Here is a 16887-nt window from a genome sequence, read left to right on the forward strand (position 1 = left end):
TTGCCACAGGACAGAAAGCTAATGATTACAAGGAATATTTGGACCAGGACAGAAAGCTAATGATCACAAGAAATATTTGGACCAGGACAGAAAGCTAATGATCACAAGGAATATTTGTCACAGGAAAGAAAGTAGCTAACAATCACAATAAATATTTTTCACAGAAATATTTGTCACTGGACAGAAAGCAAATGATCACAAGGAATATTCGCCACAGGACAGAAAGCTGATGATCACAAGGAATATTTGCCACAGGACAGAAAGCTGATGATCACAAGGAATATTAGCCACAGGACAGAAAGCGAGTAATGATTACAAGGAATATTTGCCACAGGACAGAAAGCTAATGATCACAAGAAATATTTGCCACAGGACAGAAAGCGAGTAATGATCACAAGTAATATTTCCAACAGGACAGAAAGCTAATAATCACAAGAAATATTTTTCACAGGTCAGAAAGCTAATAATTACAAGAAATATTTGCCACAAGACAGAAAGCTAATGATTACAAGGAATATTTGACACAGGACAGAAAGCTAATGATCACAAGGAATATTTGCCACAGGAGAGAAAGCTAATGATCACAAGAAATATTTTTGCCAGGACAGAAAGCTAATGATTACAAGAAATATTTGTCACAGGACAGAAAGCTAATGATTACAAGGAATATTTGGACCAGGACAGAAAGCTAATGATCACAAGAAATATTTGTCACAGGACAGAAAGCTAATGATTACAAGGAATATTTGCCACAGGACAGAAAGCTGATGATCGCAATGAATATTTGCCACAGGACAGAAAGCTAATGATCACAAAAAATATTTGTCACAGGACATACAGCTAATGATCACAAGAAATATTTTCCACAGGACAGAAAGCTGATGATCACAAGGAATATTTGCCACAGGACAGAAAGCTTATGATTACAGGGAATATTTGCCACAGGACAGAAAGCTAATGATCACAAGGAATATTTGTAACAGGACAGAAAGCTAATGACCACAAGAAATATTTGCCACAGGACAGAAAGCTAATGATCACAAGGAATATTTGCCACAGGACAGAAAGCTAATGATCCCATGGAATATTTGCCACAGGACAGAAAGCTAATGATCACAAGGGATATTTGCCACAGGACAGAAAGCTAATGATCACAAGGAATATTTGCCACAGGACAGAAAGCTAATGATCACAAGGAATATTTGCCACAGGACAGAAAGCTAATGATTACAAGGAATATTTGAACCAGGACATAAAGCTGATGATCACAAGAAATATTTGTCACAGGACAGAAAGCTAATGATTACAAGGAATATTTGCCACAGAACAGAAATCTAATGATCACAAGAAATATTTGCCACATTACAGAAAGCGAGTAATAATTACAAGGGATATTTACAACAGGACAGAAAGCTGATGATCACAAGAAATATTTGCCACAGGACAGAAAGCTGATGATCACAATGAATATTTGCCACAGGACAGAAAGCTAAGGATCACAAGAAATATTTGTCACAGGACAGAAAGCTGATGATCGCAATGAATAATTGCCACAGGACAGAAAGCTAATGCTCACAAAAAATATTTGCCACAGGACAGAAAGCTAATGACCACAAGAAATATTTGTCACAGGACATAGAGCTAATGATCACAAGAAATATTTGCCACAGGACAGAAAGCTGATGATCACAAGGAATATTTGCCACAGGACAGAAAGCTAATGATTACAGGGAATATTTGCCACAGGACAGAAAGCTAATGATTACAAGGAATATTTGGACCAGGACAGAAAGCTAATGACCACAAGAAATATTTGGACCAGGACAGAAAGCTAATGATCACAAGGAATATACGTATAGGACAGAAAGCTAATGATCACAAGGAATATTTGCCACAGGACAGAAAGCTAATGATCACAAGGAATATTTGCCACAGGACAGAAAGCTAATGATCACAATGAATATTTGCCACAGGACAGAAAGCTAAGGATCACAAGGAATATTTGCCACAGGACAGAAAGCTAATGATCACAAGGAATATTTGCCACAGGACAGAAAGCTTATGATCACAAGGAATATTTGCCACAGGACAGAAAGCTAATGATTACAAGGAATATTTGCCACAGGACAGAAAGCTAAGGATCACAAGGAATATTTGCCACAGGACAGAAAGCTAATGATCACAAGGAATATTTGCCACAGGACAGAAAGCTAAGGATCACAAGGAATATTTGCCACAGGACAGAAAGCTAATGATCACAAGGAATATTTGTCACAGGAAAGAAAGTAGCTAACAATCACAATAAATATTTTTCACAGAAATATTTGTCACTGGACAGAAAGTAGCTTACAATCACAAGAAATATTTGTCACTGGACATGGGAAGCTTATGATCTCAAATGATAATTTCCACTTATTAGTTAGAAGCTAATGAACACAAAAAATAGTTGTCACTGGACAGCAAGTACTTTAAGATGGCAATAAATATGTTTTCATTGGACAGTACGAAGCTTATGATCTCACAAATATGTGTCACTGGACAGCAATTAGCTTATGATCACAATAAATATTTTCCACTGAACAGTTAAAAGCTAATGATCACAATACATATTTGTCATTCAACAGAAAGTAGCTAATTATCACAATAAACTAGAGAATGGAAATGGGGAATATGTCAAAGAAAAAACAACCCAAACAATGAACAGACAACAGCTGACGGCCGGCCACCAATGGGACTTCAAGGCAGTCTTCTGAACAGTTAGAAGCGTATGATCACATGAAATATTTTTCACTAGACAGAAAGTATCTTATTATCACAATGAATGTTTACCACTGAACATTTTGAAGCTTGTGATCGCAATAAATATTTGCGACTTGACCGATATCACTTATAATCAAAGGAAATGTTTACTGCTGTACAGTAAGTAGTTACAAACAACATACATATTTGTCACTGGACATAAATAAGTGAATGATCTTCACATAAAAGTAATTTGTATAGAATTTGTAAACTTTTTTTAACAATTTGAGACAAAAAGTGGGATTGGATTATCCATGGACTATTAATGCAATCTCACTGAAAAAACAGACAGGCTTTAGAATCTAATGCGACTTTGTGACTGGTTCCACCAATTCTCGTAATTTTTTTCAGATTCAAACGGTTTGATTCAGTTTCCCCTGAAGTTGTCTTTTATTACCTTCTTCTTTACTTGTGAGTCCTTGGTCATCATCGAACACACTTGCATACCTACAAAAAGGCTATGCAAACAAAGACCGCAAAATGTGGTCACTGCTGAAAAATAGTATACCAACTTTAAATAAATGATCACATTCAAAACTATAAAGTAGACATGCAGAACGTAATCTGGTTAAATCACTGAGAAGATGACACACGATAGAATATACTGCTGTATTCTCTAAATGATCATGATAAATGTTACATTACTGTAAGAACTGTTAATGAATTTCTGTAAATTTTTCGATAAGTTACTGTTTCATAGCCGTATGTTCCAAATTTGAATTTCATATGATTATTATAATCATATTTTGTTTTGTTTTCTGAAGTTGACCGAAACAAAATAGATTTATAAAAAACCTTAAAATTATCAATTTTATAGAATCCTCTTGACAAAAGTTTGAAATATAAACTGGACAGCAAAGCACAAAGAAGAGTTGGGCAAATGAAAAAAGAAAGGTTATGATCCCATACTGAAAAGAAAAGTAACGTGCTTAATTAAGAGAAAACAGCAGGAAACTGTTCATCTGTTGAACAGTTCAACACGACATTACTCTGCATGCTTGCCACTCAAGAATGGGGCCATTCAAACATTACCTTGTTCATAAATGTTAAAATTTCCAAAGAAAGTACAGTAATAGTTAATAACTGAAAGTATGGTGATAAACAGAAATACAGGGAAACACTCAATCGAATTATCGAATAACCTTTTTTGCCGTTTTTGTCGGTACCCACTTGTCTCTCTCTTTTCTCCTAATCTCTCTAGATTCATATACCATTGTCAATGTTCTTGACTTTTGAATTTGAAGTCTCAATTAAAAATATTACGTGTAGTTTGACCTGTTATTCCACATCGAACGGAAATTAAATCTCCGAAGTCACTATGACAATAGAAATATTTGTAACTTGAACAGTTTCACGGGAATTTGTATACAAATTTGATAAATATTTCATTAGTTTTGTTTTTTCTTTGATATTGTTCTATAACCAGTCGTCAAATTTCCTTTATTTCAAAATTCCATTAAATATTCAAAGATAAGGCCGAAGAAATTTATTGGACAAAGCGAATATTACCTGGAATTTTAACAAGGTTATCTATATTGGAAAACAATACCACTGAGATTTTTTTTTTCAATTAGAGTTTTGGACGCAACATACTAATTTGAACCACCATAAGAGGTAAGTAATTTTTTAATGAACTCGCGGTATATATTCCATGAAACAGTAAAAAACTCAAATTTTAGTAATACTCAAAAGAAAATAACCGTCATTAAGTCAATTTAATTGCCGTTAGTATTTTAACTAGCCAGCGCAAAACTATTGCTGTCAGTCTCCCAACTATAGCCAATGCAGTTTCAGAAATTAGAAACCGCCAACTAGCTAATATATTATTACTTTTAAACCACCAATAATATTCAGGGCGATATCAGTGCTGTTTATATATAGCCCGATTTCGTCACAATTGAGCCGTCAGCGATCGTGAGTCGGTACACTACCTATTCTATTACCCTAAAAGAGGTAATACCACAATTGATTCTCCCCTATTTGTCTCTTCTAAATGTTCTCTTAAAAAATGTGCAGAGTTAATCTTTGTTTCGAATAAAGAAATTATTGGCATGAGTAAATTTTATCATGTTCAGAATTATAATAGACAAAATTCCACGTACTATTATCATTTCATTGCATATCAGAAAAAAGCCGTCACTGGAAGACATTGAACGTCAAGTTTTCAAACTTTCTATAGAAATACAAAAAATACAAAAAATAATGTTGCTTTGAAAAACCGAAGTTATTATATATATGTATATTTTTTTACTGCAAAAAAATGTAAAAAATTCCTGTAACTGTCAAACTCTAAGGAATATTTGTTTCTACCCTTTTTCGTAACCGGATGTGACGTACTATGATTTCGGTTTATTCGTCTGATTTTTTCATATTTTTCTCTCTGCTAGGGTCTTAAATAGTTGAATATACAGTATGGGTTTTGTTCATTGTTGATTGTCGCGTACTATTTGACCTTCAAATCTTAGGCTAACGTTATCAAGAATCTAGTGGATTCTTGTGTCATTCATGATTGGCAATCTTATTTTGTATAGCAATGGTTTTATTTTGATGAGTCATCACGTATTAGCTAGTGCATTAATGACAATTATTACTAGGCATCTTAGTCAGCGCAATACTGTACCATATAACTGCTTTACAGAGTAGACGGTGCGAATCCGTTCCAGTTACTATATTAGTTAACACTCTATTGCCATTAGTCATAAAGATAGTCAATGCAATGCCATTACTCTTATTTCTCCAAGCCAGAGCGATACATGTAGAGCAGGATCTGCCTACCCTAGCAGAGAACCTGAGATCACCCCCATTTTCTAGTGGGGTTCGTGTTTCTTAGTCTTTAGATTCTATGTTGTTTCTGTGTACTATTAGTTGTCTGTTCTTTTTCTTATTTGCCTTTGTCAGTTTAATTTTTGATCAATGAGTTTGATTGTACCTCTTGAATCTTTCGCTTCTCTCTTACTTCTCCTTATCTTCTGCTATATACCATTGTTTTACTAGTGGTAGATTTGGGGAGTGGGACAGGGGAACGCCCCTCGTGAAGCTTCATATAGAATAAATACATATGCAAGCCAAACGTTGTCGTGCTAGCATGCACCCATCTCTTTTTCAAAATACTGGATCTGTACCGGTCTTCGTTTTCTCAAAACTGCATCTGGTGTGTCACAATTTAAAAGTCCTCAACAAATAACTTCGCCTCTGCAAAAAAACTTCATGAATCAGACGTTTTTTTTTTTTTTTCATTTGAAGGTCAATTATAGTAGTCCGTTCAAGTATTAACCTGCTCACTTATCACTGCGTTCATCTCAGCTGGGGATGACCTATACTATACAGATTGATCTTTTTCGAACATATTTTACTTATATTCTTTGACTTGTATTTACATAGCGTTTGTTTAAAGGTTTTGATTAATCCACGTACTAAGCTCTGGGGATTCTGGGTAAACTATGTAAATGCCCAGGTGAGGTGATGGATTAATCCCATTTCAGCTTCGCTAGGATTTTGTTAGATCGCATTTTTTTAATCAAGGGGAAAATCCATGGTTGTGTTCGAAATAAGAATGTTCAAAAACAGTTGTTATTACATGTTACCAAATATTTAAAATTAAATAATGATTTAAAGACAGAATAATAGATACCAGTGACTAATTGCGTTTTAAGATTTTTAAAAATATCTCCTTAGTTTAGTTTTAAACATATTTATTTATATTGGATTGGGAAACTAGTTATTGCAACTTGTATTAATCCCTTTCCACTTTGCGGGTGCGAGTGCTGTCTTGTAGGTGCAGTAGCTTGCTCTTTGTCGAAATACTCAAGGGTGTCATTTACGTGCAAGAGAGTTTGTTCTCTCTGAACACGGGTCAGCCATTTATCGTCTCCAGTCCGACGGACTATCGTTTCTCGAGACCAAACTATCAAATGGCGTCAATTACATTAGAAACAGGATCTTTCTTGATTTTTCATTTATTATATGCATTTAGTTTTCTGCTCATTGTCGAAGGCCGTATGATGACCTATATTTGTTAATTTCTGTGGCATTTTTGTCTCTTGTTGAGAGTTGTCTCATTTGCAATCATACCACATCTTCTTTTTTGTATAAAGATTTTCACTCTCACAATCTCTTGATAAATGACAAGTCTTTAACGATATTTTTAGTAATGTAAAATTTTATTTACTGAAATTATCAAACAAAAGTGTTAATCACACGTCAAAATTGTCGTAACTATGCTATTAGGAAAAAGTCAAAGGACCTCAATATGATGAAAACAAGATGGCCGACATGACCAGCGAAATTCCTTATAAACTCATTGTAGAAACCTTTAACCGGATAACGTATCGTATCCCGCTTACAAATGATTTCATAATAAAGAAACTATTTTTACAGAAACAATTACTAAGGTTACAGAATAATCATGCTATAAATGAACTTTTTATCAGCATATGCAAACATCATGAGTGCTCTCGAGTTGCCGTTACTCCAATTGAAATTTATCGTGGTCGTATCAAGAGAATAGTCAATAATTAAAGATTAAATACTTAGCTTTATGAACAGGACATATTGAATAAATGATTTTGTTTCATGCTGGCATTGATGGCTAGTAGATTCTTTATCGTTTTTGAATAATAAATCTTTTTGATTGAGAAACCAAGAGATAAGAACGTATTTTGATTAGTTATGACAAATTGGAATACCATTCTATAGCAAGGAATTGTATAGTACTATACAAATCCTTGCTTCTTGTATTATTTTCATTTTATGGTTTATTAATTGAAAATATCCGATTTTCGTCATTCCGTCTTTATGACTTTTCCTTTCTTAAATGTAATGTTCCTATAACCTAAACAGGAGTAATTCATAAGTTTTTAAATGAGGTAACACAAAATAAGATAAATTCGAACCGTCAAGATGAGTAAAGGTGAAATTAAAACAATATCTGCCTTTACTATGTGTTCTAATACATTTTTTCCCTGTGTTTTTAACCAGATCCTAATAACTACTATCAAATAACTTATTTATAACGTTGGTAATAAAGCATATACAAATAGCGGAATTAACTATTTTTTGGAGTGTTTCTCTTGATATAATAGATAAATTACGTGCTTTTGATGGTCATTTTAATTCAGTTGTCAGTTTTGACTTTTCCACTCTGTATTCTACACTACACTCCCACACAATCGTTTTTTTTTTTACATTTTTTTCAAATTCATTTGCTGCAGCTAATAGAAGTTTATATTTACTATTTTTTTGATAGTGAAAACTAGGTGTGTGCACATTCGAACGAAAAAAAGTTAATATTTTATCATGATCGACCCCCTTCCCCCCTTTCCAAATTAATATTTAATATTCCCATATTGTGATGCAGCCAGCGGGAGACCTCAAGCTATTCGAATATATGCTTTGATATACAACGAAGACGAGAAAAACAAAAAAATAAACTTCCAAATCGTATTTAACATACTAAATCTGAAATATTTCCGCCCATATCACAAAGAATGTTTATTTGTTCTATGAGGTTGTGAAATATTACCGCCTTGTTTTGATTATTAATCTCAACTGACACCTTCCAATTGATTTTGAAATTGATAGGACGTTGCTTGTCTTATTTTCATTAGATACTGTTTCATACATATTCAGTATATATATACAAGCAAATTAACGAATCAAAATCAAATTGTTAAATTCTCCAATTTGGATCCAGAGGTTAGAAATTAAAGTGAAATTGAACTGCGAGAAAGGGGTAAGTTAGATTGGATATTTAACCATATACTTATTTACTCTCACTTGTGATAGCAAACTTAAGATTTTTTAACGTGCAGACGGAGTGGTGTATTTTCTTCAGACGAGACATTGATTCCATGCCAACTGGTCGCGATATGATATTAATACATCCCCAGCAACTAACTAGAAAGGGTATACGGAAGAAGTATAGATGACCATTATTAAGTAAACCACAGAAATTGAATCCCATCCACTAAAGAATGTAGTTCCTCAATAAAGGCAACAAGTACTTACTAGTAAAAGTGATGAAATGTTTTATTCTTTGTATAAAAATACCATTTTATTTGGTACTATTAGTATCATACCAATCATATGTATTATGTAAATAATAAATAATGTTTTTTTTTATTTCAGAAAATTACATGAACTTTTTCACTTATGATAAAATTTCGAATATGGTTTTCTTTCGAACTCATCTTACATTTTCAAGATAGAAATATGTCGTAATAGTGCTGCGTATTTAAAGGAATACTATGTCTCCTTATTTCTTTTATACTAGAATATCATCATATGAAAATTCGCAACTTGGGGCTCACAAAAAGTATGTACAACAAACAAACTAGACGTGTATTTCTTCAAATCCCTGAATTCATGTCCTGTGCCGGAGTATACCGTAACGTGCTTTTTAAAAATATGACCACACTATATGTTCTAAAGACAATTCTCCATGTAAGAACCCTCCCCCTCTTTTTTATTTTCATATATTTGTTAATACACAGCAAGCAAACCTATTTCAAGAGTGATTTCTATATAAATATATATGCTGATTACTATAGCTAATGAACAGCCTTATTTCTGTGTCATTTGGTCTCTTGTGAAGAGTTGTCTCATTGGCAAAAACACCACATCTTCTTTTTTATAGTCAGGTACACATTTTTGCATTTATTGTCAGTATCTTTTCAACAAAATTCAATATGTAATATATATATAAAGTTCATTATACATTTTCCATCTTATATGATAACAGAATTACTTCCTCAAAAAAGAGAAAAGTTCATTTAATTGACCATCCCATAGACTGCCATAGTTACGTCTTCCCATATATCATGTATAAATTATCAAAACTTCCACTAATAGGCGTAATTTTGTACCAAAAATGCGTTTTAAAAATGCCTAACCTTTAAAATTCTGAATCATGCTATGTTTAGTTGACAACCAAGATATTTCTCAAAACACCTGACTAAATTTTTATCTTTAATCAGGAAAAAGTTATCATTTACAGACGACAGAATGGAGATATTTAACAGAAAATTGAATATGATAAATATAGCAGGTATGATACACAATATTATATTTATTTTATTACAATATTGTATTATCAGAATTTTTAATGATAACTTTGGATTAGATTTTGAGAAAAAAATATTTAGCGTTGTTATTGGTAAAGTTTAAGGTATTTGAAGCTAAAGCTTAAAAATATATGAAAACGCGTTTTGTTTCCTATATAATGTTATAAATTGATATAAAGTGAAATTGCAACACAATACTTTACAGCTTTCCATAAGATTTTGACGCTTAAAAATTATGTAATGTATTGCTTTTCTAAAAACAAATCAATTAAGAAAAAAGATACTACATGTATAAATAAATAAGAATTTGCTTGTGATTTGTTGTTGTGTTGTTGCGTTAAAATATTCCACTACTACAACTGGACACAGGCATTTGTTACTTACAATATGGGGTTTACTATCCATACCCGTACGAAAAACAGTACGAAAAACAGTGATGTTTCGTACGGGTATGGATAGTAAACCCCATATCGATAGAAACAAGTTGTTTGAGGATATACACACTTTTGAAAACGAAAAGCAAATAAATTAATTGAAAAGTTATTACGTCCTATATTCTGGAAATCAGCACTAGTCATTCATTATTTTATTTACAATATTTCCCCCCGCCTAAAAGCCGTGTGTGGCAGAGAGACGACACACAATCCTATTGAGTGAAAGATGTACATTTGCAAGTGTAAACTGCAGTTCTAACATTGTTGTGCGAAACACAAGTACAAATAAGGTTATACATGATGTATTAATTCATGACACAAAGTCAGTAGATTTGAAAAATAAAATGCAAAGAAAAAGGTTAAAAAATTGCAGTTCTAGCTAATACATTTTTGGGGGTTTAACCATATAACAGAGTTAACTATATAACATGTAACACCTAAAAGAAATACCTACATGTATACTTTGATTAGCCCACATATTAGATTATCTTTAATTATATCTTTCTCTCTTTGGTTGTTCTTCCGGTTCATTATTCTGTATTTCAACTAAAAAAGTTAATGATGTCAAACAACATGCCATAAAGATTGAAAGAATTTGTCAGTCGTAGAGGGTGAGACTAAGATCGACACCAGAGCAGAAGTTAATCGGTGTGCCAAAATACCTAGCGGACATCCGACAAGATGATGAAAAAGATGCATGTATTACAAACATGGCGGATCTAAAAATATTGGTTATGTCGCACACAAACTCTATGTAAAAAGTGCGAAGTTGTTCACTTTATAAATGGAATCTTTTTATTCCTAATTCAACATGAAAAAAATAGCTGAGAAGTGACTCTTTGTCGGACTTTATACTTACAGACATTTAAATAGACGGACACAACGACAGCCAGGGAGATAGATACGTGACGATGACTAAAAAACCAAGAGAGTTTGGTAAAAACAAACCAAAGATTTGTAGTTTATAGAAAGTCGTTTTCTGCAGAAAACCCCCCAACATTTCCATTATCTGTTTGTCGTGACCCCTATAAAGTATGTCACATCATTTTATGCTAAAATATCACGTAATCATGTCTGTGAGATATTAGTAAGTCAACTCAGATTAATAACTGCATTGGAAATAACCAAGAATTGAGGAAGCTATTGTAGTATATATATCTATGTTGCCAGTCAACAACCGGAAGTTAGATATATTTTATCTACAATTACATTGGACACATTTTTTTTAACTTCTTTATAGTTGATTGATATTTGGTTTTCTTCCTAGATGAGGCAATTCTATTCTTTTTTTTAATTCGTTTACATCCTAGAAACTCTGGTATCAGAATTGCAAAGTTAACAAGCCATATGTTTTCATGAAATTACAATAATGAACAGATATTTCATTTTGATTTTTTTAATATACGTCCAGATGTCTTTTCCGTCAGTGCGCCGGGTGGTTGGTTGTAATCTCATCGATTTATAAAGTGTTCTATTCATTTCAAAGAAATACTGTTTTTATATGATATACCGTTAAAGAGCTACTAGTATACGAAGATGTGGTATGACTGCCAATGAGCCATCCATTTCTCAATTTGTAAAAATAAACGATTACAGGTCAAAGTTCGGCTTTCAATCCGGAGTCTTGGCCCACACCGAACAGAAAGAGTTTAGATAACTCTAAAGTTGAAATATTAGAAAAGGGATATACATACAGCGCTGATGTGAAATTAAATACTTATACTGATACAAGTTTTAAAAATTGTAGATTTGCAGTGAAATCTCGGGCGTAGTATTAAATTTGGCTTTGTGTTTGTGTTTGAAAAAAAAAGGAAAACTAAGAAAACCTTGAAATTAGATGGTAAAACAATGGGGATGAAAGATTTACCCATTTAGAATCTATCCCCTATACAGTAGACAATGTTTCAGATAGATAGTCAAATAACTCAGATTTTGTGTTCATTCCAAAATTCATCAATTTGTTTCAACTCGTTCCTTAAATGCATGTCTCTTGTATTAATACGTGAAACGATATCACATGACAATTTTCTATCAAGATTGGAACAAAAAAGTTCAGCGTAAATATAAATTGATGCAAGTTTATTGAGTTTTATAAATGTAGTATTTATTTTCAAAATGACACTACATGTTTCATCGGTTATTGTTGTTTTTCATGTTTACCAGTCAGTTATATACTATCATGTCAGTGTTTATCTTTGGGTTTGAAAATTTTGTGTTATATTATATAGTGATACTTTGACTTGGCAAATGAATTTATGTTTTATTTTTTCTTAGGACTGATTATTCTGTTATTCATAGTAAAGCATGGAAACGCTGCAGTCGCTACACCAACAGCCGCTCCACCAACAGCCGCTCCACCAACATCCGTTGCAACAACAACCACTGCACTACCAGCCGCAACCAAGATTACTACCGTGAATACAGCATCTACAACTATTACACCTCCAGCAAATGGTATTTCTAGATTTAATTAAACTTCATGTTTTCCACCAATGAAATATAAGTTTCCATCATACTTTTTTTTTTACAGCTATTGAGTGCCAAATATCTTGTATACCGAGCTTATTATTAATGTTACTTATAGAAGGTAGTTAGCAGAACTAAGAACAATGTTTAAACATATTTGTTCATTAGAGAAGTTCTTTCCAGGAAATATCTACTGAGATCATATCATTCTTTATATGTGAACTGTATATGTAGTAAAAACATAATTGCGATTCCCTCTAGAAAGTACGCAAAAGAAAAATAGCCGAAACTGAAACTAATCAAAGAATAAACACATTAGAAAATAGATCAGTAAGTCAAATCAAGGTGGAATGTTATAAAACATCTTGACAACATTTATTGAACAAAGGAAGGAAAAAGAACGAGAATAGTATTCTAATTTACATGATAACTATAATGATAATTTGATTTGCATATAGTTTTCAATGGGTGGATTGACTTCAATATAAAATGATGTTTTGCAAAAATCAGAATTATTATAACAAGATAAAAGTAAGCTCTGAGTACTTGTGATCAGGGACGAAAATAAAATGCTTCTCTAAGGCTTTTCAATAATTCGATTACATCAGTCAGGCTTACACTAGCCTAAACAGTTATCTGAGAAACAATTTGGAAGAACTGGAACTATTACACTTCAATACGTATCCCTACATAGTCACAACGCATTTCCATACGGTATTGTTTTAGGATAGTATTTGTATGATTCAGATTTGCAATTTTACTTTCATTGTATTGTACAGTTACCAGTAAGCTTCCAATGAATACAACAACGTCATCTCCTTCATCAACAACAGTACCAACAGGACCAACACAAACTACAGTACCAAAAACAACACCAACAACAACAACGACAACACCAAAACCTGTAAGTATACATGGTATATCCAACAGATCAAATTTCTTTCCATCATATGTATCATATACATGCAGATGAGAAGATTTGGGACACATGTTAATTAAACAGAAATAAACGTTTTCGGTCACGGCACACGTTAGCGAGACAGAAACGTAAAGACACTACTGATAGAATTATAGGTAGATGTCGCTATACGGTTTCAAACAATAAACAATAACATTGAGAATGGAAATGAAGAAAGGTTCAAAGCGATAACAACCCGACCAAAAAAAACCCAAACCGAACCCGAGTGAAAACAGACGGGTCTTAAACACAGCGAGAAAATCCCGCACACGGAGGCGTGACTCAGCTGCCCCTATATAAAAATGTTTTTTGAGTTTTAAATACTCTTTAAGAATCAATCATCTAAGCCTGACAGTAGATATGTAGTGAATAGATGATTAAAACAGAGAAAAAAGCAATTGTTACACCCTTGGGTTATACCACATATGAAAACTATAGGACAGCATATAGCCACATGACATTTTCTGTACACAAAAGTTATTTCTGATACTGAAATGTATCACGTAGAATGGACACATATCAAAGTAATCATTAAGACAAATCAAAGATAAAGCATCTTGACGAATTTTATTAACGGAGGAAGAAAAAAACTTTATAAATATTTTAATATGATTTGCATAGTTGCATGTAGATTTAAATTCATAGAGAATATAAGTATGCCACTATGTAGAATCCAATATTTTGCCTCAAAAAAGAAGGAAAATAAGGATAAATATATCTCTCTTCATGCAGAAAACATATAGATTATAAGATATAACACATACACATATAACGAAATCTATCGGTGAATACACTTATCTTTCATTTCTTTTATTGTCAGCCTGATACGTGCTACATGTATGAAATTTCATGTAACAAAGCAGCTTGTCCGGACGTGTATGAGAACAAAACAGTTCACTTTCCGAATAACGTTAAGATGTGTGATCGTACAGATACAGGATATTGTTTCGTAAGTTGCTTTATATATATTATGTGAATTTTTAAAAGTATGAATACTCATCTGAAAACTCATCAGCTATCATCAACTCCGACCGTGCAATGGCTGTATTGTCAGTCAATGTCGTTAAAAACTCGAATCATCATCACATATTCTTTGGTTTTCAATGTTGTGTCATGTGTACTATTGTTTGTCTATTTGTCTTTTTCATTTTTAGCCATGGCGTTATCCGTTTGTTTTAGATTTATGAGTTTGTCTGTCCCTTTGGTATCTTTCGTCCCTCATTTTTGATGCCAACACAACAGTTAACGGTTGGCGTTATTTTTTCACACTGGACTTTTTCGACTGCCTAGCCTTTTTAATTTATTGTACCAACAAACATTTTTCGCGTGCATTCCATAGGATATTATTACCTGACTTAGCCTACTAGTATATATTCTATTTTGTATTTTCGTTTATTAAATCATAAATTATTTGGTGATCAGCTCATTTGATTTTTAAACGTGTGTGTATAACAACATTGGACAATGGGAACAATGACACCAAAAAACATGATTTTAGTTTTGAGTCTTCTGTGAATATGCATACGGAAAAGCACGCGAAGTATGAAATATATGTTTGGTATCTATGATGAGATTATATTTAACCTTTTTTTGTTCGCGCGTAACGTTTATTGCCGCTATACATTTCATTCTGTACTTGTTCATTCTATCCATTTTCTTCAAATTGCACATGTCGTTATTCGTGGTAAAAGTTAATTTTGAACATTTTTTTCCGGTAAATAAACTCTTTTGTTCAAAATTCATACAGAAAAAAAACTTTCTAATAATATTAGTCTATTATGAAATAAAGTCTGTTGTGTAGTATCCAAGAATCCAGTGGGTATTTTCCCTTCTAGTCTGTATCTTTTTTTATCCCATTCATTAGCACAATTGCATTTATAACTTTTATCACATTTTGCTCTGCAACAAGTACCTGTGTTCAAATCAATATACTTTTAAAATGAGTAACAACTAAATTTCATTTTACAGCCGATAATGTAATCGAGCTATTTACAATTAAAACTGAATGTTCAAATAAAATACTTTTTTCATTTATTTTAAAGTCAAAATTACTGCATTTTCTTATAAGTTTATTGTTTATAAAATGTTTTATCGCTATTTTACTAAATTTTTCTTTGATCTTCTAGACTGTTAATTTCCTTTCTCAACACAGTAGATTTGAAAAAATATTGCTAGAAATTAAACTAAGGGCACACGTGCCCGTTGTCAATGAAATTAAAAATGTCGTGAAAGGTTAAATAGCGACAAACAGATTATCATTGGTCATCTGAACTTGACTAATTTTCTCACTTTCGCCGTACAGACTCAAGCGAGAAAATCAATATTCATTATTATGATCAACGATAACCTTGCAATGTTCAGTTCAACACATTTTTTTATTTTTGTTCCAGGTTAATAAGATAGTCGACTCGAAAAATGAAAGCATTGCTAACTATACCATGGGATGTATTACAAGCTGCACCAATCAAAAAAACATCTTTGGTTGCTGTCGGGACCATTTATGCAACAAGGATCTATCTTTGCTCAATAGTGGGCAATATGTGAAATACAATTTTCTGATGTCTGTGATTTGTATAGCTATAAGTCTTTTCTGATCGAATACTTTTGAAAGATTCACTGTATACGAACAATATAATTGCGGATTCAGACAGGTCAAAACCACCCAGTAGAAACTTTAAATTGAAGAAATCTCTTCATCTGAAAAGAAAATACATGAAAAACTTAATATATAGGTGACCTTTTTGGTAAATCTACTAGTGCTGCATATTTAGTTATCAAAGAGTTAAAAGAGTATGTTCAAAGATTATGACAAGCAGTAAATGTTATCTCTAAAGATTTGTTCCATACCCCTTTTATTTCATTACCTTTACTTTCCAAGATCATAGTTAAAGTAATTAACAAACTTCCTACTGTACGATAAATAGGGGTTTATTGATTTGAATAAAATCCCATTTCAGCCCTTTAGTTTTAGCCATTGTGTAAGCAATAACAACACTTAATCATGCAAATCGAGACAAGGTAAATCTGTAAATGACGTCTTTATTAAGATTGATACAATGGAATTTACCTCACATTTAATGTTATTTTTAAAATGTTAATTGTCAGATGAAATAGAATTGAAAAATTCATTTTCAATTGTTCTTAAACGCCCTACATTTCATAACCTTGT

General features: G+C 32.6%; 1 protein-coding gene across 1 annotated transcript; it reads left to right on the forward strand.

Annotated features, from left to right (window-relative positions):
- Nucleotides 1–11205: 11205 nt before the first annotated feature.
- LOC134726150 (integumentary mucin C.1-like) lies at nt 11206–16376 on the forward strand. Its single transcript, XM_063590549.1, has 5 exons — nt 11206–11230; nt 12569–12748; nt 13540–13664; nt 14539–14667; nt 16109–16376. The coding sequence occupies exons 1-5, from the start codon at nt 11206–11208 to the stop codon at nt 16310–16312; spliced, it is 663 nt and encodes a 220-aa protein (XP_063446619.1). The 3' UTR covers nt 16313–16376.
- Nucleotides 16377–16887: the final 511 nt, after the last annotated feature.

This window comes from Mytilus trossulus, chromosome 7 (genome assembly GCF_036588685.1).
Source record: "Mytilus trossulus isolate FHL-02 chromosome 7, PNRI_Mtr1.1.1.hap1, whole genome shotgun sequence".
NCBI classification, from domain to species: Eukaryota; Metazoa; Mollusca; class Bivalvia; order Mytilida; family Mytilidae; genus Mytilus; species Mytilus trossulus.